At 45.9% G+C, this 25,163-nt stretch overlaps 2 protein-coding genes across 2 annotated transcripts in view; both read left to right on the top strand.

The window, feature by feature from the left end:
* Positions 1-16,175, top strand: part of myo10 (myosin X) — a 43,123-nt gene extending 26,948 nt beyond the window's left edge. The window contains exons 21-42 of the mRNA XM_068601204.1: positions 2,933-3,057; positions 3,148-3,265; positions 5,307-5,413; positions 5,496-5,747; positions 5,899-5,938; positions 6,390-7,364; positions 7,717-7,837; positions 7,958-8,201; positions 8,685-8,780; positions 9,141-9,234; positions 9,402-9,457; positions 9,781-9,923; positions 10,041-10,232; positions 10,430-10,587; positions 10,750-10,873; positions 11,015-11,312; positions 12,443-12,650; positions 12,885-13,021; positions 13,106-13,226; positions 14,026-14,508; positions 15,244-15,435; positions 15,834-16,175. Of these exons, the coding sequence (XP_068457305.1) occupies positions 2,933-3,057; positions 3,148-3,265; positions 5,307-5,413; positions 5,496-5,747; positions 5,899-5,938; positions 6,390-7,364; positions 7,717-7,837; positions 7,958-8,201; positions 8,685-8,780; positions 9,141-9,234; positions 9,402-9,457; positions 9,781-9,923; positions 10,041-10,232; positions 10,430-10,587; positions 10,750-10,873; positions 11,015-11,312; positions 12,443-12,650; positions 12,885-13,021; positions 13,106-13,226; positions 14,026-14,508; positions 15,244-15,435; positions 15,834-15,944 (4,395 nt within the window). The 3' untranslated portion in view covers positions 15,945-16,175. The remainder of the gene's footprint in view (positions 1-2,932; positions 3,058-3,147; positions 3,266-5,306; positions 5,414-5,495; positions 5,748-5,898; positions 5,939-6,389; positions 7,365-7,716; positions 7,838-7,957; positions 8,202-8,684; positions 8,781-9,140; positions 9,235-9,401; positions 9,458-9,780; positions 9,924-10,040; positions 10,233-10,429; positions 10,588-10,749; positions 10,874-11,014; positions 11,313-12,442; positions 12,651-12,884; positions 13,022-13,105; positions 13,227-14,025; positions 14,509-15,243; positions 15,436-15,833) is intronic.
* Positions 16,176-21,263: 5,088 nt separating this feature from the next.
* LOC137802962 (tripartite motif-containing protein 16-like protein) lies at positions 21,264-22,190 on the top strand. The gene has a single exon (XM_068601191.1). The coding sequence runs from the start codon at positions 21,264-21,266 to the stop codon at positions 22,188-22,190; it is 927 nt and encodes a 308-aa protein (XP_068457292.1).
* The last annotated feature ends 2,973 nt before the right edge of the window (positions 22,191-25,163 follow it).

The raw sequence follows: 25,163 nt of genomic DNA, 5'->3' as shown, positions 1-25,163 counted from the left end.
CCCGTCCTCGCTGCTCGTCTCCGCTGAAGGAAGGAAGCTGCGATGCGGTGAGGACACAGCCTGTTGCACGGGTTTACCTTAAAGTGTGTGTGTGTGTGTGTGTGTGTGTGTGTGTGTGTGTGTGTGTGTGTGTGTGTGTGTGTGTGTGTGTGTGCGGCTGCATGACGGACGCACATAGCCGGTTTCTCTCTCATGGTGTCAGGCAGTTTGCACCCGGAGGAGAAGTCTGCTTTATTTCCACTGAAGGAAGGAAGGAAGGAAGGAAGGAAGGAAGGACAGAAGGAAGGACAGAAGGACGGAAAGAAGAACAGAAGCAATGAAAGATGGAAAGAAGGAGGGAAGGAATGAAGAATGGGAAGAAGGACGGAAGGGATGAAGGATGTAAGGATGGATTGAAGGAAGGAAGACCGAAGGACGGAAGGAAGGAAGGAAGGAAGGACAAAAGGAAGGAAGGAAGGAAGGAAGGAAGACATTGTAAAGTAAGAGCTGGGTCTGAAGCATGTCTGTCGCGTCGGTGATGTTTCCCCTCGTGTGTTTTGATTGACAGCTCAGTCAGCTGTGACCTGTTGCCCCTCAGGCGCTGAGTAGAAGCAGGATGACGTCGCCTGGTGCTGAGGTCGGTGCTCAGGTGGGTCCACTGCTCCACCGACCCGAACATCAAGCTCAGAGACGGAGACGCAGAAGCTTTGTGTGTCGCTCCGTCGAGCGTCTCGGTGCTCTGTGCCCTGCGTTCTGTCTGGAAGGCTCGAAAGGTTTTCAGAGGCACGAACCTGCTGAAGCTGCAGGTGTGAGAGCTCTGTGTCCGGAGGGAAAACAAGGAATGTGTCTCGTGTTTAAGGCTTCGTGTTGTTGTTGTTGTTGTTGTTTATGAATCGCTTGTTGTGTTGAACTCACTTTTTGTGCGACTCGTTTCTGAAGATTTGTGAAACGTGGGAATTTTCAGCTTTTTATTTATTAATATTATTGTGAATTAAAACAGAACTCTGGGAGAGTGCTGTTTTATTTTTGACTGTGTGTGTGTGTGTGTGTGTGTGTGTGTGTGTGTGTGTGTGTGTGTGTGTGTGTTCCACCTCGGCGGGTTCCTTTGACTGGTGTGTTTCGGGACATTCAGACTCGGTCGTCCTGCACCAGTCGGCTGCAGCTTATCTCCAGAGGCGTCGGGTGGATTCGTGTCCTGAGAGCTGAGAACATTGTTTCCTCTCAAAAGAACGCTCGTGGTCGGATTCCCCGGCTGATAATCCCACATTCAGACCTGGACCCTGACACAGAAGCACTCGGCCTCTGGGCTCTGGGCGCTCTCAGATCTTTAAGTCGTGTCGTGAGCAACACGAAGAGACAGCGAGCAACGTTCTAACCTCAGAGAGGAGGTTCAGTCTTCAGCCAGCGGGAGAACCTGTCTGATGTCTGAGAAGACCTCCTGTCTGGAAGAGGAACCCAGTTATGTGTTGCGCAACTTCAAGCCAATATGACAATGTAACAATATAATGTAACAATATGACAATGTAACAATATGTCGATGTAACAATATGACAATGTAACAATATGTATATATTACAATATGTCAATATAATAATGTAACAATATGTCAATATGACAATGTAACAATATGACAATATGATAATGTGACAATGTGAGGATCCAGATGCGAGCAGCTGCCTCACAGTCTGCAGGAGCTTCACGTTCTCACATCTTGAGAAATCACCTCCGAGATGAAAAGTGATCAAAGTACGAAGAAGAAGCTTCTGGTTCGTCTCCTGGATGTTGCTCGTCTGTCTTCCACCACCGGCTCCCGACCCCCTGAGGAGAACCCCCACACCTCTTTGTCCCTGCTGAACGCCCCGAGTCTTCCAGCTGGAACGTCAGCTGAGAAAAGGACTCGGACCCTCTAGCCCTCGGACCCTCTAGCCCTCGGACCCTCTAGCCCTCGGACCCTTTAGCCCTCGGACCCTCTAGCCCTCGGACCCTCTAGCCCTCGGACCCTCTAGCCCTCGGACCCTCTAGCCCTCGGACCCTCTAGCCCTCGGACCCTCTAGCCCTCGGACCCTTTAGCCCTCGGACCCTCTAGCCCTCGGACCCTCTAGCCCTCGGACCCTCTAGCCCTCGGACCCTTTAGCCCTCGGACCCTTTAGCCTTCGGACCCTCTAGCCCTCGGACCCTCTAGCCGGCTACACTGGCATGAAGAGGAAAAGGTATTAAAGAAAGAAATGCAGATTATATTTGGGGGTTGATTTTCTTTAACTTGTATTCAAACCAGACACAAAGGCTCAGCTTGAGCTTCGTGTCCTCCCTGCAGGCGGCTGTCACTTCAGTCCTCAGCAGAAACAACAGGATGGGATCAGGACCAATCGGACCCGTCCTGGAGTTCCATGAAGACGGAAGGAGACCTTCCCTCCCGGAGCGTCCTGTAACCTGAGCTTCCCGCTCGGCTTTTTGCAAAAACGCAAATGAGCTTTTTGAGCCGTTAAAGGACGGCATTCAGTCCCCCGGGTCTGCATCTGGGGGCCACCGGCCTCACGGGCCATCGGGGGAAGATGTGCGCTGGATAAAGGGGGCATTACGAGCGGCCATGAAAGCCCACTATTATACCCCAGACCCCCCCCCCCCCACACACCCACTGAGGTTACAGGCCAGAGGGTCTCTGGGAAAATGTCCCCCGCCGCTGAATGCTCTTCACAAAGCTGCGTCATGCCAAGTGCTTTGACTTCATACGCACTTCTCTCTCTTCAAGTTCAAGGTTGGGAGTGAGGGGTATGCTGGGAATGTGTGGGAATGCGTTTAAAAAGGAGGTGGGCGTGGCCTGCGGACATCATGTGAAGCTGGAGGAGTTTAAAGAGTTTAAAGTTCTGTTATTTCCTTGATATTTAAGGTGTTCTGATGCATGCAGCAGATGGGTTTGATAAGTAGCTTCAACATGAGCTTGTTTGGCCTCCAGATGCCTGACCAGTTCGACCAGACGTTGGTTCTGAACCAGCTCAGATACTCCGGCATGTTGGAGACGGTGAAGATCCGGCGCTCCGGCTTCCCGGTCCGGAGACCTTTCCTGGACTTCTGCTCCCGGTTCGTCTGAGCGGCTTCAAAGACCTTCAGCCCGCCGCCGTGCTCATGACATCGTGTAGTGACCTTTCTTTTCTGGCGGGGCCTCTGCAGGTACAAGGTGCTGATGCCGGGCGCTGCGACGGCGCCGGACGACCACCGGGGGCGCTGCACCCAACTGCTGCAGAGCTACGACAGCAGCGCCGCAGAGTGGCAGCTGGGCAAGACCAAGGTGAGACTCACTCACTTCCTGTGTGTGTGTGTGTGTGTGTGTGTGGAGTGTATATACATGTGTGTGTGAAGTCCAGAGCATCTGAAGCGTAAAATCTAACAGTTATTGGATCCAATCCCCTCAGTCTTTTGCTCTCAGCTTCCACTCCACCGGATCAGAGAGGATACACCTACTGTGTGTGTGTGTGTGTGTGTGTGTGTGTGTGTGTGTGTGTGTGTGTGTGTGTGTGTGTGTGTGTGTGTGTGTGTGTGTGTGTGATTGTTGGGGGAAATGACAGATGGGGGACACAGATCACTAATCACAGCACGACTGTGATGCTGTGAGAGGTGACAGCAGTGTGTGTGCGTGTGTCTTTAAATGTGTGTGTGTGTGTGTGTGTGTGTCTTTAAATGCGTGTGTGTGTGTGTGTGTGTGTGTGTCTTTAAATGCGTGTGTGTGTGTGTGTGTGTGTGTGTGTGTCCAGGACCAACAAGTCCACAATAAACATGGGTTTCATGTGAGATAGCAGCTCAGAATGTTTGTCAACAAACTATTTAAAAAAAGACAAATTATTACAGAATATATTAACAATAAAAAATAACCCTTTAAGAAATAAACGTCACACTATTTATTTTCCTCCTGGAAGTGCAACAGATATAACACCACTTATGTATTTGTTTGTTTTATTAACTATTATATTATTATAGTATACTATTTCTTTCTTTATTTTTCAATTTTAAAAAATATTGAAAAATATATATTTTCCATTGTTTCTTTTTCTTAAAAAACCTAATAAAATAAATATATTTTTTCATGAAAAAAAATAATTCATTTATTTTCTAAAAAATCTCAAATTTTTCTTTTTCTTCAATTTTTTAATTTTTTCAATTTTTTCAATTTTTCAATTTTTTCTTGTTTTCTATTAAAAATAGAAGTTGGCCCCTAGAGGGCTCAGATGACCTGCTTTGTGGCCTCACAGTCGTTCCTGCCGCCGTAAACCGGTGAGCCGGTTCCCCTCAGTCGCTGTCGTCCTCGACTGTCACCGACCTGAAACTGAATTTCCTGGAAGCGAGGCGGCGCTGCCCGAGGCCCCGAGGCCCCGAGGGCCCGAGGCCCCGAGGGCCCGAACGGCGGGAATCAAACACGCGGCGCGGCTTAGCGCGGCTTTTGTTGCTCGCTAATCGACGAAGTGATGATCAGAGAGGATTAGTGGCTCCATTCATGAGGATGCAAATGTCTGCTGCAAGTTGTTTGTTGAAGCGAGTGAGTGTGTGTGTGTGTCTGTGTGTGTGTGTCTGTGTGTGTGTGTGTGTGTGTGTTACCTCGTGGGGATCTTAATCTGGTCACACATTGTGGGGACTCACACACTTTTTACTCTCCAGTTTCGCTTTTTCTTTCGTTAATTAAACATTTATTGTTTAATATATATTCATATACTTGTGATATATATACTCATATATGTATATTTTATACGTATACTTCATATAAAGTGTTATTGTTATTTTATTATTATATTTAATCACATTTAAACCAGCTGAAACAAACTCATCAGGACAGAATTCCAAATTGTTTTGTGTTTGAAGACTTTTCCAACTTTAAAGCTGCTGGATTTGAAAGAAAAAGAGAAATAAAACGTAATCTGGGTCATAATCTTGAGTTATGTTGCACCTGTTCTCAGTCATAAAGTATATTTATATTTACAGCTCACACGTTCACGTTCAGCTGCATTCACTCCTTTCAGACTAATCTGCTGTGACGGCTTCAGCTGCCGGGGAGACACACTGCTGTGTGTGTGTGTGTGTGTGTGTGTGTGTGTGTGTGTGTGCGTGTGTCTGTGTGTGTGTGCGTGTGTGTGTGTACATGAGTGTCTACAGCAGTTTGTTTGTCTGCTGTGAACAAAAAGCAGAAAAGAATCGATGGAAAATGTTTTTGTTCATCTTCTTTGTGACTTGTGATAAACTAATAATTTGTTCTTATCTTATCTTGCTCACTTCCTCTCTTCCTACGTCCTCCTCCCCTCTCCTCTCCTCCCCTCCTCCCCCCTCGTCTCCTCCTCCCTCAGGTGTTCCTGCGTGAGTCTCTGGAGCACCGGCTGGAGAAGCAGAGGGATCTGGAGGTGGTGAAGGCGGCGATGGTCATCCAGGCTCACGTCCTGGGCTACAGGGCCCGGTACGACGCTCCGTAGATCACAGACGGGCCTTCAGCGCCCCCTGAGTCCATGGCTCTGATTGGCTCCCTTCCCCTCCCGCAGGAAGCAGTACAGGAAGCTGCTGCAGTGCATTGTGGTCATCCAGAAGAGCTACCGGGCGTTCTCCTGCAGGAGGAGGTTCCTGCTCGTCCGCTGGGCCGCGCTCACCTTCCAGAAGAGAGCGAGAGGCCGGCTGGCCCGCCGGGCCTTCAGCCAGCTGCTGCAGGAGAGGAAGGCCAGGGAGGAGGAGGAGGAGAGGAAGAGGAGGAGGAGAGAAGAGGAAGAGGAGGAGAGGAAGAGGGAGGAGGAGGAGAGGTGGGGAAAGCAAAAAGGAAAAGGAGGAGTTAGTGGAGTTTTGAGCTTCTACCAGATGATGTTAATCAGTTAATCTAATCTCTTACTGTGTGTGTGTGTGTGTGTGTGTGTGTGTGTGTGTGTGTGTGTGTGTGTGTGTGTGTGTGTGCAGGGAGAGACAGAAGCTGGAGGCTGAGAGACTCTCCAGAGAGGTACGATGACACGCCGTCGTTTAATTCTTTTTTTTTTAGGATGTTCGATATTTTGCTGATGACTTGTTGTTGTTGCTGTTATTTAGATTTAGATACGTTTTTATTCTTATTTTGTAGTTTTTATTTGTGTTGGCTACGAAGACGGCTCAAGTGCATTTTTTGTTGTTGTTTTTGTATTTGATTTGCTAACAAAAGTTGCTTTTTTGGAACAAAAAACAATTAATATTCTGCCAACTAATTCAGTAGAAATGAACTTCTCTTGTATGACGTTCATAAAAGACAGATTTGGATTTTTATTTTGAAAAGTAGGACACATTTCTTTGTAGTTTCAACATTTACGTATGGGAAACATTCAGCCAACCTTTCTTACATTTGGTACAAGTTTTTTGTGTTTTCTGAAAAATCTGAAAAAAGACTTTTTTGTGTATTTTCTGTTGTTTTCCGTCCTCAGGCTGAAGAGGCCAGACGACTGGAGGAGCTGCAGCTGGCGGAGGAGTTGGCGTCTCTGGCTCTGCCTCCACCTGCGGAGGCGTCGCAGGAGGCGGAGTCAGTGGAGGCCCCCGAGGAGGCGGAGTCAGTGGAGGCGGAGTCAGCGGAGGCGTCCGAGGCCATCCGTCCCCACGAGGCGTCCCAGGTGGAGGAGATCCTGCGGCTGGAGCGGGAGATCCAGTCGCTGCAGAGGCTGAAGGAGCGGCAGGAGCTCTCCCTGACGGAGGCCTCGCTCCACCGCCTGCAGCTGCTGCGCGACCAGGAGCTGCGGCGCCTGGAGGACGAGGCCTGCAAGGCGGCGCAGCAGTTCCTCGACTCGCTGAACTTCGACGAGATCGACGAGTGCGTGAGGAACATCGAGAGCTCGCTGGGAGGGGGCGGCGGCGGCGGAGGCGAGGCGGAGGAGAAGGAGGCCGGGCGGAGGAGGAGGAGAGGCGGCAGCAGCGAGGAGGAGGAGGTGGACGAAGGGTTCGGGGCGGACGACGAGGCCTTCAAGGACTCGCCCAACCCGAGCGAGCACGGCCACTCGGACGGCCAGCGCACAAGCGGGATCCGGACGAGCGACGACTCGTCCGAGGAAGACCCGTACGCCAACGACGGCGTGATGCCGCCGCCGCCGCCGCCAACGACCGCCCTGCAGCACCAGCCGCCGCTGCCTTTACCGCCGGTGCCCCTCGCCTGCCACGGCGGGGACGCCTCCGCCTACGGCCGCCCGCAGGCCGAGGCTCCGTCCGACGACCCGGTGGAGCTCATACCGCCGGACGAGGATTCGGACTACGACCAGGACGACTACGACGAGGGCGCCATCGTGTCCAGCGGCAGCGTGGCGTTCTCCAACCCGCGCAGCGGCCAGTGGTCTCCGGACTACCGCGGCTCTGTGGGCACCTACAACAGCTCAGGGGCTTACCGCTTCAGCTCGGACGGAGCGCAGTCCTCGGTGGGTTGTTCTTAAGCTGCATTCCCTCTCCTGACCACCAGGGGGCGACTCCTCTGGTTGTATAGAAGTCTATGCTTCATGTGTTAAAGCTGCATTCTCTCTCCTGACCACCAGGGGGCGACTCCTCTGGTTGTATAGAAGTCTATGCTTCATGTGTTAAAGCTGCATTCTCTCTCCTGACCACCAGGGGGTGACTCCTCTGGTTGTATAGAAGTCTATGCTTCATGTGTTAAAGCTGCATTCTCTCTCCTGACCACCAGGGGGCGACTCCTCTGGTTGTATAGAAGCCCATGCTTCATGTGTTCTGATATTAACTGCCCAGGACGTCTCATCGCTGTCGTCTTTCTTCCAGTTCGAGGACAGCGAGGACGACTTCGACAGGTTCGACACTGATGACGAGTTGTCGTACCGGCGCGACTCCGTCTACAGCTGCGTCACGCTGCCGTACTTCCACAGCTTCCTCTTCATCAAAGGTACCTCCTTCACCTCAGATCTGGTCGGTTCATGCGACTGCTTGAGCGTGGTTCTCTCCAGGCGTTCAGACGGTTGAAGCAGTGGCAGAGCAGCGTGAACGTTGTGCTTCCTCCCTGCAGGCGGCCTCATGAACGCCTGGAAGCGGCGCTGGTGCGTCCTGAAGGACGAGACCTTCCTGTGGTTCCGGGCCAAGCAGGAGGCGCTGAAGCAGGGCTGGCTCCACAAGAAGGGCGGCGGCTCGTCCACGCTGTCGCGCCGCAACTGGAAGCGCCGCTGGTTCGTGCTGCGGCAGAGCAAGCTCACGTACTTCGAGAACGACGGCGAGGAGAAGATGAAGGGCGTGCTGGACATGCGCGACGCCAAGTAAGGGCCGAGCGGACCGGGCGGGCTCGGCCTTATTAGTAATTAAACAAAGTGCAATACAAATTAAATTATCTGGAGTGGATCATGAGATTCAGACTGAAGGAAATAGACAGATCAGGATATGAAATGACCACGATTACAATATTGTCTCAATAACTCGGATGCAGTTCCTCTGATGGCCACTAGGTGCTGGTTTAACAAAACCAGGGTTGATGTAAATGGAAAATCATCAACTTCTTCTCCAGAGATGTGAATCCAGAACCTTTTAAACAGTCTTTTAATAAGAAAAGTTATGAATTTATATTATTTTATTGTTTTCTTGGTCAGGACCGAATGAAATAATAATAATTTCACCTTTCTGAGGGGTTTTTGTAAGATTTTTATGACTATCTTATCTTTTTTATTGTACGCTTTATTATAAAAATATTTTTTCTACTACACATCGGTAGGTGAACTCTCGGTTTCTTTTCTCGTGTTCTGCAGAGAAATCATCGATAACACCGGCAAAGAGAACGGAATCAACATCGTGATGCCGGAGCGGACGTACCACCTGATCGCAGAGTCCGCCGAGGACGCCAGGTACGTCCACTTCCACTACGTTTAATAAACCTGCATCTATTTTAAAAAGCACAACTAGTATTTTTTTTAATAAAAATCAAACGACACTAAGTTTATTTTTAAAATATTTTTAAATATAATATAAATATATTTAAAGAATTTGGAAATATTATTTAAAGAATGTTTTAGAATTTTAAAAAATGATACTTTTTAATTTTTTTTTAATTTTTTTTTTTAAATTTTTTTTGATATTTTATAATTTTCTATTTTATTTTTTTATTTTATTTATTCATCTTTTTTTAAAATAATTTTCTGTTTTATTTTATTTCTTAATTTTATTTATTTATATGTAAACACACATATTTCCTGTTCCGTGTGCAGCCAGTGGTTCAGCGTGCTCAGTCAGGTGCACGGCTCCACCGAGCAGGAGATCAGGGAGATGCACGACGAGCAGGCCAACCCGCAGAACGCCGTGGTGAGTACCGCCGGGAGCAAGGCACCCTGGGAAATGGAGTTGAGATAGTGTACACCGGGCCGGGGGGATTGTTTTTGTGAGAGAGATAACTGGTTTAGAAGGTTAGAAGGTCAGTCTCATTATTCCTACGCTGAACACGGTCCCTGAACCTCCCTCTGTCTCTTCAGGGCACGCTGGACGTTGGGATGATCGATTCTGTTTGTGCAGCAGATAATCCTGAGAGGTGAGGACGCTTCACGCCGCTTCACCGCTTCACGCTTCACACACTTGTTGTTTACTCAAAGTGAAGAGTCTGTTGGGAGAAAACATTTAAATTAATCTGAGCCTCTTCTCTGACTCCTTACAGCACATATCAGCAACAAGACTGTAGTTTATATGTAGTGTATTTATATATAAATATAAAAGGACTTAAGTACAAAATAAATATATTATAAAAAGGTAATTTGAATATTAAATCTGATTAAAAGCCAAGATTACAGTGCAGTTTAACAAATTAACATAAGGCATATGTCTTCCTCCTCTTCCTCCTCCTCCTCCTCCTCACAGGCCGAACTCCTTCGTCATGATCACGGCTAACCGCGTGCTTCACTGCAACGCCGACTCTCCCGAGGAGATGCACCACTGGATCACGCTGCTGCAGCGCTCCAAGGGAGACACGCGCGTGGACGGCCAGGAGTTCATCATCCGAGGTGAGCGCACGGCCGCAGAGCCGGAGGAACGTCTGAGGAACGTCTGAGGAACGTCTGAGGAACGTCTGAGGAACGTCTGAGGAACGTCAGTCATGTGATTCCCCTCTCGTCCACCAGGCTGGCTGCACAAGGAGATGAGGAACAGCACCAAGGCCTCGCTGAAGCTCAAGAAGCGCTGGTTCCTGCTTACCCACAATTCCCTGGACTACTACAAGAGCTCCGAGCGCAACGCCCTGAAGCTGGGAACGCTGGTGCTGAACCGGCTCTGCTCGGTCGTGCAGCCGGACGAGCGCGTCTTCAAAGACACCGGTGAGGAAACAAGGGGAATGATATGGCGGCCATTTTGTTTATGACATTATTTGGGGGGATTTGTCGATTCTCCATCTTTGCTCCTAGCGTCCGTTTACCGTGACTCTCTCTCTCTCTCTCTCTCTCTCTCTCTCTCTCTCTCTCTCTCTCTCTCTCTCTCTCTCTCTCTCTCTCTCCCCCCCCCCCCCCCCCTCCAGGCTACTGGAGCGTCATCGTGTACGGTCGTAAGCACTCGTACCGGCTCTGCTGCAAGCTGCTGACCGAGGCCACGCGCTGGGCCACCGCCGTGCAGAACGTCATCGACACCAAAGCGCCCATCGACACGCCCACGCAGCAGCTCGTCCAGGACATCAAGGTAGGAACTGGAGTCTGTCCCAGCATGCACTGGGGCGGGACATCGAGGTAGAAACCGGAGTCTATCCCAGCATGCACTGGGGCGGGACATCGAGGTAGGAACTGGAGTCTATCCCAGCATGCACTGGGGCGGGACAGTGACCGCTCGCTCTGCTCTCGGCAGGAGAACTGCTTGAACTCGGAGGTGGTGGATCAGGTCTACAAGAGGAACCCCATCCTGCGGCACAGCCACCACCCGCTGCACTCGCCGCTGCTGCCGCTGCCCTACGGAGACATCCACCTCAGCGGTGAGTCGCTCCCACAGACACACACAACAACAACAACAACAACAACATGTGAGAGAACAGAATACTGTTTGTTTAGACCACAAACACAGGCCGTTCTCTATAAGAGGGTCACTGAGCTCCTCCCTTCCGCCCGGCTCGCAGGTCTGAGACACAGGAGCTACACCACGCTGCAGGACGAGGCCCTGAAGGCCTTCAGCTCCCTGCAGCACCTGGAGGGCGTGGCCGACCCGGTGCCCGTCATCCAGGGCGTCCTGCGCACCGGCCAGGAGCTCCGGGCGCTGCGGGACGAGCTGTACTGCCAGCTGATCAAGCAGACGGTGCGGCCGCCGCAGCCGGGCAGCCCCGGGAACCTGTGCAGCTGGAAGATCCTGGCCTGCATGTCCTGCACCTTCATGCCCACCAGGAGCGTCCTGAGATACCTCAAGTTCCACCTCAAGAGGTAGCGGCGCGCCGGCAGGCGCACAAATACCACAACGACTTAGAACAACCGGATGATCGCTAACCATCCAAATCTCTACCTACCCACCTTCCCACCTACCTACCTACTTACCCACCTACCTACCTACCTACCTACTTACCTACCTACCTACTTACCTACCTACCTACCTACTTACCCACCTACCTACCTACCGACCTACCTACCTACCTACTTACCTACCTACCTACTTACCCACCTACCTACCTACTTACCCACCTACCTACCTACTTACCCACCTACCTACCTACTTACCCACCTACCTACCTACTTACCTACCTACCTACCTACTTACCTACCTACCTACCTACTTACCTACCTACCTACTTACCCACCTACCTACCTACCGACCTACCTACCTACCGACCTACCTACCTACCTACTTACCCACCTACCTACCTACTTACCCACCTACCTACCTACTTACCCACCTACCTACCTACTTACCCACCTACCTACCTACTTACCTACCTACCTACCTACTTACCTACCTACCTACTTACCCACCTACCTACCTACCTACCTTTCTACCTACCTACCTACTTACCTACCGACCTACCTACCTTTCTACCTACCTACCTACTTACCTACCGACCTACCTACCTACCAACCTACCTACCTTTCTACCTACCTACCTACCTACCTCCCTTTCTACCTACCTACCTACCTACCTACTTACCTACCTACCTCCCTTTCTACCTACCTACCTCCCTTTCTACCTACCTACTTACCTACTTACCTACCTACCTACCTACCTACCTCCCTTTCTACCTACCTACCTACCTACTTACCTACCTACCTCCCTTTCTACCTACCTACCTCCCTTTCTACCTACCTACTTACCTACCTACCTACTTACCTACTTACCTACCTACCTACCTACTTACTTACATACTTGCCTACCTACTTACCTACCTACCTACCTACCAACCTACTTGCCTACTTACCTACCTACTTACTTACCCACCTATCTACCTACCTACCTACCTACCTTTCTACCTACATATCTTTCTACCTACTTACCTACCTACCTACTTACCTACCTTTCTACCTACCTCTCTCCACCCCCCCTCCCCTTCCTCCCTCCCCTGCAGGACCCGGGAGCTCGTTCCCGGCTCGGAGATGGAGCGCTACGCCTCCTTTGCGCTGGACTCCCTGAGGAAGACTCGCGGCAGGGAGAACGTCCCGTCGCAGGAGGAGATCCGCTCCATCGTGGCCCGGCAGGACATGAGCACCACGGTGCACTGCCACGGAGGAGGCGCCTGCAAGATCACCATCAACTCGCACACCACGGCCGGAGAGGTGAGCGCCGGGCGGCGAGTCCTCCTCCCTGTGTGTGGAGGTCCATGTTCAGAGTCGTCTGGTTTCTGTTTTTTTGTCAATCCATTTTGTTTTGTATCGCTGTGAGCACAATGCATTTCTTGTTTTGAGATAAGGTGCTTTTATTTTGAAGGGGAAAAACAGAGTCTCAATGCGCCGTTTAGCGGCTCATAAATAAAACCTGTTTTTGTGTGTGTGTGTGTGTGTGTGTGTCAGGTGGTGGAGAAGCTGATCCGGGGTCTGGCCATGGAGGACAGCCGCAACATGTTCGCTCTGTTCGAGCACAACGACGCGGCGGAGAAGGCCATCGAGAGCCGCACGGTGGTGGCCGACGTGCTCGCCAAGTTTGAAAAGTGCGTGCGCTTGTGTCTGAAGTGAAATAAATAACAACAACAGCAACAGCGCTGTGGTCCTCATGAACTCTCTCCGGCCTCCAGGCTTTCGGCGAGCTCCGACGAGCACAACACCGGCTGGAAGTTCTACTTCAAGCTGTACTGCTTCCTGGACACGGAGCGCGTCCCCAGAGACAGCGTGGAGTTCGCCTTCATGTTCGAACAGGTGAACGCCCAACGAGCCCCGACCAGCTAAGACTTTAGCTTCAAGCTAATGCTGTTGTAGCGGCGATGAGCCGGCTGTTAGCGTCGTAAATGAAAAACATGAATTTACATGAATTTTATTTATTTATTTTTTTTCATTAAAAAAGAAAAAAAATGGTTAAAACTTCTGACAAAATGAAATTTGAAAAGATTTTTTTTTTTTTCAAATTTCATTTTGTCAGAATATATCAAATATTTCTTATAAATTCCTAAATGAGCCCTTAATATATCTTATGACATGTTTGTGTCACAAAGCTAGTTTTCTTAAGCTAGTGACATAATTAGCTCCTAAGGATTAAAAAAATAAATACATCTTTGGACCATTTTGACCCAAAGTATGTTTTTGGCTCTCATACGATTCATTATTGGCAACATTGTTATCTTGTTACCTCGTTACCTTGTTACCTCGTTACCTTGTTAGATTGTTACCTTGTGACCTTGTGACCTTGTTAGATTGTTACCATGTTAGATTGTCATCTTGTTACATTATTTTGTGACATTGTCACCTTGTGACCTTGTTACCTTGTCACCTTGCATTAATTTGAGCTGTGCTTTGAGTAAAACACTTCATATTGATAGAACATGAAGTGTTTTACATCAGTCTATCCCTCAGAGCGAGACATAGAAGGCCGCGTGAGTCTCATCTGCGGTACCTTCAGAGTTCAGCATCACTGCTGGTGTTGCTAGGAGAACATCTCCGCTCACAGTCAATCAGCTGTGTGGTTCTTGAAGCTCCTCCTGACACAGTTTTCCATCCACAGGCCCACGAGGCCGTCATCCGGGGTCAGTACCCCGGCCCCGAGGAGACGCTCCAGTTCCTGGCCGCCCTGAGGCTCCAGTACCTGCAGGGCGACCACGGCTGCCGGGCCGACGCCCCCGACGTGGCCCTGGTGTTCCCCATGGCGCGATTGCGGGCCCGCGTGCAGAACTCGGCCAAGACGTTCGCCTCCGGCTTGGTGGCCTCCAGCGGCGGCGGCGGCTCGGGCACCGCGGAGAGGAAGCGCTCCAGCTTCCTGGAGGGAACGCTGAGGCGGAGCTTCAGGAGCGGCTCGCTGAGCCGGCAGAAGCTGGAGGAGGAGAACAGCCTGGAGGCGTGGCTTAGGGAGGAGGCGGCGGCGCTGAGGACCAGCGTGATGGACAAGTGGAAGAAGCTGCAGGGGATGAACCAGGAGCAGGCCATGGTGAAGTACATGGCCGTGGCCAAGGAGTGGCAGGGCTACGGGTCCACGCTGTTCAACGTGGAGGTGAGGACGCCATCTTTCCTCTGGCGGCCATCTTGCTGCTGGCGGCCACGTCCGCTCGCCTGTTGGATCCATGTTTGATATTTCATTTTTGATGTTTTCAAATCTTATGAAATAAATATATATAGAGAGAGTTTTTCAAAGAAAACAATAGTCAATTAAAACTCTAAAACTAAACATAGAGTTTTAATTGAATTGGATTTCCTTTTTTTAAGGGAATTAATATATATATATAAATACATATATATATATATATTTATATATGTATTTATATGTATATATATATATATATATATATATATATATATGTATTTATATGTATATATATAAACATATATATATATATTTGGGATTTGCAAAAATATTCCCAATTTTTTTTGTTTTTATCAAATTATTTGAAATAAAAGAATATTTATTTCTTTATAAACAAATAATAGAGAATTAGAACTGTAAACTTAGCAATTATTGGAATTTCTTTTTTATTCATTATTAAAAAATTGTCTTTTTTGTTATTTACATACTTGTTTCAGACACCAATTTTAGGAATTGTTGGAATACCTTTTTATTTTCTTTATTCAAATTCTCTTTTTTAGATATAATTTTTGCTCAATTTCATTTTTGCAAATGACAAAATTAGGTATGAAAAGAATTGATTTTTCATTTAGTGAATTGTAGAAACCACATCCGTCTCTGTTGCATGTGTAATGTTTCAACACGCTCCTCCTCCTCCTCCTGCAGTGCCGTGACGGCGTCTTCCCCTCAGAGCTCTGGCTCGGCGTCAGCCGCGACGCCGTGTCGGTGTACCAGCGCGGCGAGCCGTGGCCGCTGGAGGTTTTCCCGTACGAGCAGATCCTCTCCTTTGGGGCGCCGCTCGCCAACACATACAAGATCGCCGTGGAGGGCCGAGAGCTGGTGTTCGAGACGCAGACGGTCCGTCATCTATTCAACGCTCATAAATATGATGTATTATATTAAATGTAATATCGGCTCCACGGAGACGGGCTTCCCTCTTGAGGCTTCACTGAGCGACGACATCAGAACCACTATGAAAAATACATAAATCACAGCTCAGCTGAACTTTCTATTCAAATTTATTAAATTGTTTTATTGCCATATGATGAAGATGATACATGTAATATATATGAATATATATTTAAATATTTAAATACAAGAACATTTTTATATATTTTGTCATGAAGGTTTAAATCCTCACAGATTCAGAAAAGCATTCAGATGATGAACTGAAACGCTGTTTAAAGACTCTTCTTCCTCCTCTTTCTCCTCTTCCTCCTCCTCTTCCTCCTCCTCCTCTTCCTCCTCCTCTGCAGGTCATGGACATCGCCAAGCTGATGAAGGCCTACATCAGCATGATTGTGAAGAAGCGCTACAGTAACTGTCAGTCTGTCAGCAGCCACGGCAGCCAGTGCAGCGCCTGGTGAGCTCCGCCCCCTTTGACCTTTGACCCTTTGACCTCGCGACCGCTGGAGACGAACCACGAGGCTCGGAGCTTTTGAATGTTTCATTCCAAAAAACACTTGTATGAAACGATCCGAGGCGTCCGGACCTTCAAAGCTGTGGCGCGGCGGGCCGGCCGCTGGACGCCAGCAGGTTTCCAGCTGGTTTCCAGCAGGTTTCCAGCAGGTTTCCAGCAGGTTTCCAGCAGGTTTCCAGCAGGTTTCCAGCAGGTTTCCAGCTGGTTTCCAGCTGGTTTCCAGCAGGTTTCCAGCTGGTTTCCAGCAGGTTTCCAGCAGGTTTCCAGCAGGTTTCCAGCTGGTTTCCAGCAGGTTTCCAGCAGGTTTCCAGCTGGTTTCCAGCTGGTTTCCAGCAGGTTTCCAGCAGGTTTCCAGCTGGTTTCCAGCTGGTTTCCAGCAGGTTTCCAGCTGGTTTCCAGCTGGTTTCCAGCAGGTTTCCAGCAGGTTTCCAGCTGGTTTCCAGCAGGTTTCCAGCAGGTTTCCAGCAGGTTTCCAGCTGGTTTCCAGCAGGTTTCCAGCAGGTGAGTGAAGGGAGAACGCAAAGCAACCGGACTGAAAACCATCCAGAGACTCCATGTCATCCAGGCCTCGAGGCGTCTGACACTCGACAGGTTGCAGCGACAAACAGATGATTGTTTTTCTTCCGTTTCTTTGGTTGCCGGCTTTTCAAAAGTTGCGTAACTGAACACGGACGCCGGCGCCGGCGTCACTCTGCAGAGGACTCATGAACGGTCCTCACCCTGCTTTCTTAAACTAAAGTGCCGTTCTGAAGGACTTCCAGAACCTCCAACCTCTAAAACTTTTATGATCCACAGAAACACCAAAAAGTCTGAAAGTGCAACAATCAGTCGTCCCAGAAAAACAACACAAACATAACACAATGTTGTGTTCACCCCCAAAACCACAAGTGGATCACAGACAACTATGGAAGGAAGGCATCGACAGGAAAAGAAAGAGATGATTACACAATAAGCAAAATACAAGACGCGAACAATTTATCGGTAGAAATATTAAATATTCAAATACTGAAAAAATTGCATAAATTTAACTTTTACACTGTTTCTCAGGCCGGAGATCACCAGCAAGGTTCAAATCTAACTGTTTCCTCCTGACGATGGACTGTGTGTGTGTGTGTGTGTGTGTGTGTGTGTGTGTGTGTGTGTGTGTGTGTGTGTGTGTGTGTGTGTGTGCGTGTGTGTGTGTGTGTGTGTGTGTCTACATGTAAAAACAACAACAACTACAAAGTCAGCAGCGTTTCGAGCTGCTTTAAACTCTCTGGGACTGATCGCTGTAAATATTCATGAAGTGAACTCTGCGCTTCAGAGGTCGTGGTGATCTTTGTCGTTCGTGATTTGCTGATAGTTTCAAGAAGAAGAAGAAGAAGAAGAAGAAGAAGAAGAAGAAGAAGAAGAAGAAGAAGAAGAAAGGGGGTCACACAAGTGCCTGCTCGAGACAAACCCCCAAAGCGTTTGCTTGACTTATCTCAGACAGTACATGTTCCCCGGCTGCAGGGGGCGCCACCGAGCCGTAAAGATGGAGCGACACTCCAGGATGTTCTGTTGCAAACTTTTAATATCTTTTAATATCTTGCGTTGTGTTGAGAATAATTTCGCTGAACAATCAATCTAGAATGTACATTTATTTGAATTTGACATGATTTTTCCTCCCGATGTGAAGAAGTACACATTATTTAGTCCCCTAATTGATTCTCCAGAACTCGTATGAATATGACGTATAAAAGCTCATTTCCTTCATGAACCAGCAGCGTTTCAATCAGCCTCTGAAACCTCTCGCTTCTGTCAGGACTCATGTGACTGCAGGTCGACTGTAAGATATGGATCAATATCCGTCTCTTACTTCCAGTAAATATCAACATTTGGTTTATTGGTTTCATGCAAAGTAAAAACAGATAAAACACAACGCTCTTTCTTTTGTGCTTTTGCCGTCGCGCTCTTACAAAATGCAGCAAAGCCAGATCATCGTTTCCATGAAGCTGCAGACGTGGACCACGGCCCCGCTGAAGCGACCCCGGCTGCGGTTGTTCAACGTTACCGCCATGACAAGAAGTTGCGTGTTTGGGTTGCGTGTTTGGGTTGCGTGGCGTCGTGTTGTAGTCTGCGTGACGCGCTCAGCTGCTCGTTGGTGCCGTGAGACTTTCCTCCAACATTTCCTGGAGCTCCGCAGGCGGCAGATCCATCCAAAGACGCGTGCAGGTTTTCTCCCACGGTGCCTTGTTGTATATTGTGTACACTTGTTTGTGGTTTCATTTTTATATATGTATTTTTTTGGTATAATGTGCAATACACATTATTATATTATATATATTATAATCACATGGCTGTACATTTTTTACTGCGAGACTTTGCCTTCTATTTTTTCTCTTGAATGATGACGATGTGATTTTCTTAAGATGGAAATCTTTGTTGTATTTTTCTCTGACAGTGGACCTTTGATACAGTACTGGTATCTTTTTGTATTTGTATGAGCTGTGTTATTAAATGAACGGATGATTCTAACAATAAATGATTACATATTTGATCTGAAGTCTGAAGTTTTATGTTGTAAGTACTTCATAATTGTCAGGTTGTGTGTTCATTCAGCTCTGGTTGAGATGTGAGTTGTGTGTCTAAATATTTCTTTAAAATGTAAAAATCAGACAAACTTTGGTTCAGTTAATCTCACACAGCTGAGGCTGAACTCAGAAGAATCATTCAGGAGACAAGGACAGGGTTAAAGATTCAAAGTACAAGTTTAACAAGACAATGAGAGAAACCAAACGACTGTACTCTAAAAACAACTCCAGCAGTTCTCAGTCAACGACTCTGCTTCTGTCTGAAAAGGTTTCTGATTGATCAACTGCATTCCTGAAGCTCCTCAGTCCACGAAGGACTTCTGCATAAATAACCATCTGAATGAATCCTCCTGTGTTTGTGGAAGACAAAGGAACAGTCCTGACACCAACGAGGACTCTCTCCATCCTGGAGAGGGACGTTAGCAGCTGTTCAAGAGAAGCCCTGCAGACTTCCTGCTCAGCAGCAAACAACAGACACTAATCAAGAAGCACATGAAGAACCAGATCAGCTGATTCTGCTGTTTGCTGGTGACTGATGTGTAAATACAATCCAGTAGCATTGATTAACTTTATTTAATTCAAAGAATCCTTCTATCTCTTCACAACTAATCAACAGAGGTCACACGCGAACGTTTTAATTTCATCAAACCCTTAAAAGGATTTAGGTTTCATTGACGAATACGATTGATATTAAACGTCACTTTAAAATATAACTTTGAATGTTCAGTAGGTGGAAGCACCAGAATGATGGCTGCTTTTAAGTTGAAGGACAAAAGTTCGACCTCCAGTCAGTGTTTATCATAAGACAAACAACTACTAACAAAGGAAATAATTCATTTTAAAGGATGAAATCCTACAATGTCTGTAACGTAACGGAGTAGTTTTGCTGAGTACATTAGTTTGAATCTTGTGCTGGATGTTCAGAACCAAAAGGAAGGAGATACATGCAGAAGTTATCTTCTTGTAATGTCATGAATTTTGTTTTAGTTCATGAGCAAACTGCAAATCATCTTGAGGTAGAATATTTAATAAATGTCCTTCAAGGCACAAAGTTAAGAAGTGATCAAAAAACAGGAACCTTTTGAAAATGTGAATAATAAAATCATAAGATCATTGAAGTAAACATCTAAATTTTACAGAAGATAAAAGTAAACACAAACAGTCATTTCATCTCACAAACAGCTTTGCCAAGTATGAAAGTGACGACAATGACACAATTATTCAATGCAAACGTTTAGAGCTGTGTCTGTATCTTCCTCTGAGGAAACACATGACGTTGTTGTGGGAGTTAAACAAAACACGAGTTTAAAATACATTTTATATAAGTTTTACTTATTTATTTTTTACTTATTTTTTGAAGTTTGATTCTGAAATCTCTTCATCCATGTTTGACACACAATCTGAAAAAGGGGACAATAAACATTGAATAAAAACTTATGTTGAATAAAATATACAACTATATAATCAAAACCTTTGGTTTTACTGTTAATCTGACACAACCAGCGAGACGATGGGAGAAACCAAACGACTGTACTCTGGGAAACTCCAACTGCAGTTCTGTAGCATTGATCAACTGCACATTGCTGTTGCTGTTGCATGTTAACGTTCCTCTCGTTGGTGTCAGGACTGTCCCACAAACACAGGAGGATTCATTCAGATGGTTATTTATGATGAGTCGTTGGTGGAGAATGAAACTCCACCAACGACTCATGACTCGTTGGTGGAGTTTCATACTTCACCAACGACTCATGCGTCGTTGGTGAGGTTGAAGGTTCCTCGTTGGTTCCTCGTTGGTTCCTCGTTGATCAATCAGAAACCTTTTCAGACAGAAGCAGAGTCGTTTGCTGAGAACTGCTGTTGGAGTTTCTCTGAGTACAGTCGTTTGGTTTCTCTCATTGTCTTGTTAAACTTGTACTTTGAATCTTTAACCCTGTCCTTGTCTCCTGAATGATTCTTCTGAGTTCAGCCTCAGCTGTGTGAGCTTAACTGTGAACCAAAGTTTTATTGATATAGTTATATATTTTAAACAAATATTCCGGCAATCAATATGTTTTTTTAAATGATATAAAAAATCATTGACAATGCTGTTTATTTAGATAAAAGCACTACCTAAATTGTGTTTTATCTTCTATAAAGTATAAATGGTTATTTAAATCATCAAACGTGTGCTTTGAAGTACAGACATTGTATATTCTGCTTAATATTGATTGAGCATCTTTTAATAGTAGCATCAATAATGTCATCATTATTAATTAAATATATACAAAACAAACAAGTTACAGTAATGGAAGAAAAAAAATGTGACATCAAATGCAAAACTCAAAACTAAGTTTTAATAATATGACGTCACCAACGTTATCATGCTACAGTTTGTTAATCTGGATTACTGTTTCACTCCATGATGATTTCATCTCAGACCAGGTTTTCTGTGCTGGAGCTTTGTTTGGAGAAACAGACAATTTGTTTCGACAAAGTGGATCAGCTGACTGATCAAAGGGGACAAAACCCAAAACCAACTAAAACAGGCCCATTCATTTTGAAATAGCAACAGCCAATGAGGGAGCTCCGACCGAACCGACCAATGGTGGAGCTTCATTGCTCTCACAGGGCTGCCCCCCCCCTCTCTTGTTCCTTTAAAACACGGGCAGTGCCACTCTGAACACATGTTGTCTTCTTGGGAGCAGAAATCTCATTCAGTGCAACGAGGAGAGAAAATGGCGCAGAAAAGAATGAAGCTGGACGAGGAGGCCTTCTTTTGTTGCATCTGTCTGGAGCTACTGAAGGATCCGTTGACTTCCGCCGATGGACAAAGCTACTGCCTGGACTGTGTTGAAGCCCTCTGGGATGAAGAGGATGAGGAGGAACACCACGGATGCCCTGAGTGCACGAAGACCTTCACACCAAAGCCTGACCTGCTGGAAAACACCACGTCAGCAGATTTCGGGGAGCAACTGAAGAAGAGATACTTTGCGGACGTGACGACGGCTGTTTTACAAGTCAGAGATGAACTGCAGGACTTCCTGGGAGACGAATGGACTGAAGTGGATGTTTTACTGCCAGAACCAGAACCAGAGCCAGAGCCCAAGACCCGAGCAGGATTTTTAGAGTATTCCCGTGGAATCACTCTGGATCCAAACACACCCAACAGACTGCTGACCGTGTCCGACGGGGACAGAAAAGCGACATTGATGAACCAACACCAGTGTTATTCGAGTCACCCCGACAGGTTCACTGGATGTGAGCAGGTCCTGAGCCGAGAGCGTCTGACCGGACGCTGTTACTGGGAGGTGGAGTGGAGCGGAGGAGGAGGAATCGTAGCCGTCGCGTACAAGAACATCAGCAGAGAAGAGGGCTGGGATGTGTCTGGATTTGGATACAACAACAAATCTTGGGCATTAACATGTCACAATAACAGTTATAACTTTTGGTACAACAGTGTCAGGACTCCCGTCTCTGGTCCTCAGTCCTCCAGGATTGGAGTGTACCTGGATCACAGAGCAGGTGTCCTGTCCTTCTACAGCGTCTCTGACACCATGACTCTCCTCCACAGAGTCCAGACCACATTCACTCAGCCTCTCTATGCCGGACTGTCGTTTTATTTCAATTTTGGAGACACCGCTGAGTTCTGTAATCTGAAATAGAGAGAAGTCATTCAGGGTTGAACTTAAAAGCACGTTTTGATGTTTTTATATTGTTGTTTCTCTTTCACTGCATGCTCCAGCCCTTCATCAGCAAAGATATTTTAGTTATCTTCACTTGTAAACTTGTAAAGAAATGTGTATTTGCATGTATTCGTTTTGGCAGACTTTGGAGCTTTTGTATAACTTCTCTGCATGAACATTTAAACTTCTCTGAGCTCTAAATGTCTGGTCAAATTTGGTGTTGTAGAGAGAAAGACCATTATTATCTTTAACATTCTGGTCAAACTGATTGATTGTGTGGATAAAGTGTATGTTTACATAATGAATAAACAAACATGAACAAAATATTTTCTTCTTGACTTCATTTCAGGGTTTTATACGAAGCTGATGGAGAAATTGTAAAACTGACTCGAGGTTGAACTTTAGTTTGTCCTTCAACTTAAAATCATCTTTCTAACGCTTCCAACCTTTTCTTTCCAACCTCCAGTGAAACTTGAATCCTTTCAATCGTTTGATAAAAATAATAAGTGCTGCTTCTCTTGAACAGCCTGTTAGTTTTACTATCACTCTACTAGTTATTAATAATAATAATAACAATACATTTTATTTGTAAGGCACTCTTCATCCGAGAATCTCAGACGTCTGGTTAGACCGTACATTCAACAGCATTGATCATTTCATCCTATTACATAGACCAAATCAGTCAATTGGCATTAAAAGTATCCCAGTTTGTATTTGTAAACAGTGAATTTATAAACGTTAGTCCCGGCGTTCCACAAGGTTTTTAGCTTAGACCATTTTTATTCACCTTACATATGCTTCCTTTAGGCAATATTCTCAGAAAACAATCCATACACTTTCATTGTTATGCAGATGATGCTCAACTCTATCTATTGATCAAGAACTTGAAGTTTCTCACAGTGCAGCCATTTGGTTTCTGTCATCGTCTCACTAAACCTGTACTTTGATGCTTTAAACCTGTCCGTGTCAGCAAAACTACTCCGTTACGTTACAGACATTGTAGATTTTCATCATTTAAAATGAATTCTTTCCTTTGTTAGTAGTTGTTTGTCTTATGACAAACAACACTGACTGGAGGTCGAACTTTTGTCCTTCAACTTAAAAGCAGCCATCATTCTGGTGCTTCACCTACTGAACATTCAAAGTTATATTTTAAAGTGACGTTTTAATATCGATCGTATTCGCCAATGAAACTTAAATCCTTTTAAGAGTTTGATGGAAGTAAAACATTTGAGTGTGACCTCTGTTGATTAGTTGTGAAGAGATAAAATTATGCTTTTAATTAAATTATAACAACGTAAAGTTAATCAATGCTACAGATTTATATTTTCATATAAATGACCAATAAACAGCAGAATCAGCTGATCTGGTTCTTCATGTGCTTCTTGATTAGTGTCTGTTGTTTGCTGCTGAGCAGGAAGTCTGCAGGGCTTCTCTTGAACAGCTGCTAACGTCCCTCTCCAGGATGGAGAGAGTCCTCGTTGGTGTCAGGACTGTTCCTTTGTCTTCCACAAACACAGGAGGATTCATTCAGATGGTTATTTATGCAGAAGTCCTTCGTGGACTGAGGAGCTTCAGGAATGCAGTTGATCAATCAGAAACCTTTTCAGACAGAAGCAGAGTCGTTGACTGAGAACTGCTGGAGTTGTTTTTAGAGTACAGTCGTTTGGTTTCTCTCATTGTCTTGTTAAACTTGTACTTTGAATCTTTAACCCTGTCCTTGTCTCCTGAATGATTCTTCTGAGTTCAGCCTCAGCTGTGTGAGATTAACTGAACCAAAGTTTTATTTATATAGTTGTGTATTAAAAACAAACATTTATATATTAAGGTGTTTATTTACATTTAGTATCTCCATTTTTTTAGATTTTGTGTCAAAAACAAGTCGACTTCATGCGGATCAGAATCAACCTTCAAAAACTCAGATTTTAAACTCCTACTTACGTTTTTGTTTTTTTGAACTCCCACAACAAGACTGTGGGAATGTCCTCAGTTCCTTTAGTGGAAGGTACCAATACAAAAGTAACAGGGAACACATTGAAGATAAAAGCGTTTGCATTAATATTTAATTCATATTTCTCTCTGTGTTTTATCTGTGGGTTACGGTTCAGCTCATTGCTGACATGCAGATGTTCACGTCACATGACCACGAAGAAAAACTAAACGCTTTCCACCATCTTAAACCCGATTTCTACAGTTTGCTTACTAACTCAAAAACTGCATGAAACATCACACAATGATAACATCTTTGTGCGTCTTCTTCCCTTTGGTTCTGGACGCTTAGCACGAGATTCATTTACTCAACTTTTTATATTTATTTCGTACGTATTTTGAAAGTCTTCTTTTCCTTCATATATTCAGCTACAGGAACCATTCAGCTATCAAAATATTCAGCTCCTGTAAGAGAGGGGTGCTATGACTTTTTATATTTCAAACTTTTCAACTTTTTGAATTATCAAGCTTTTTTATGAAGAAAAAAAATAATGTGATCCTCTGGAGAAAATATTCAAATCCGCTTAAACTTCTTCAAATTAAAAAACGAAGAAGTTTGGCATACTTTTATCTACATACACTAATTCACCTTTAAAATGTTGACAAAACCTTCTAGTATAACTGTATAGTTCAGAATTTTTGATAGCATTTATATTTTTTAAACTGTCAACGTTTATGTTTTATGCTTTATTCAGACCATTTTTGAAAAAATATTTGTATTTTGCCATTCATTAATCACTCTTCAGGCATCATTTATATATTAAAACATAGGAAATATTGTGTTTTGTTGTAGACGTAGGTCAAAGGAATCCACAGATTCACAAATTTGGCTGAAGCTGCCTGAACGTGAATGGACGTAAACCTCTCTGCTCCAGAGAGCGCCATCTTGATCCTGACTCCAAAAAGATCTCCCATCGCACCTGACTTATACATCGCCATGAAGACACATCTTTTACACTACAG

Source organism: Clinocottus analis, unplaced genomic scaffold (genome assembly GCF_023055335.1).
Source record: "Clinocottus analis isolate CAN_PGR_092001 unplaced genomic scaffold, fCliAna1.0.p SCAF_11, whole genome shotgun sequence".
Taxonomy (NCBI): Eukaryota; Metazoa; Chordata; class Actinopteri; order Perciformes; family Cottidae; genus Clinocottus; species Clinocottus analis.
Note: the sequence above shows the minus strand (reverse complement) of the source record. Positions and strands in the feature narration are given on the sequence as shown.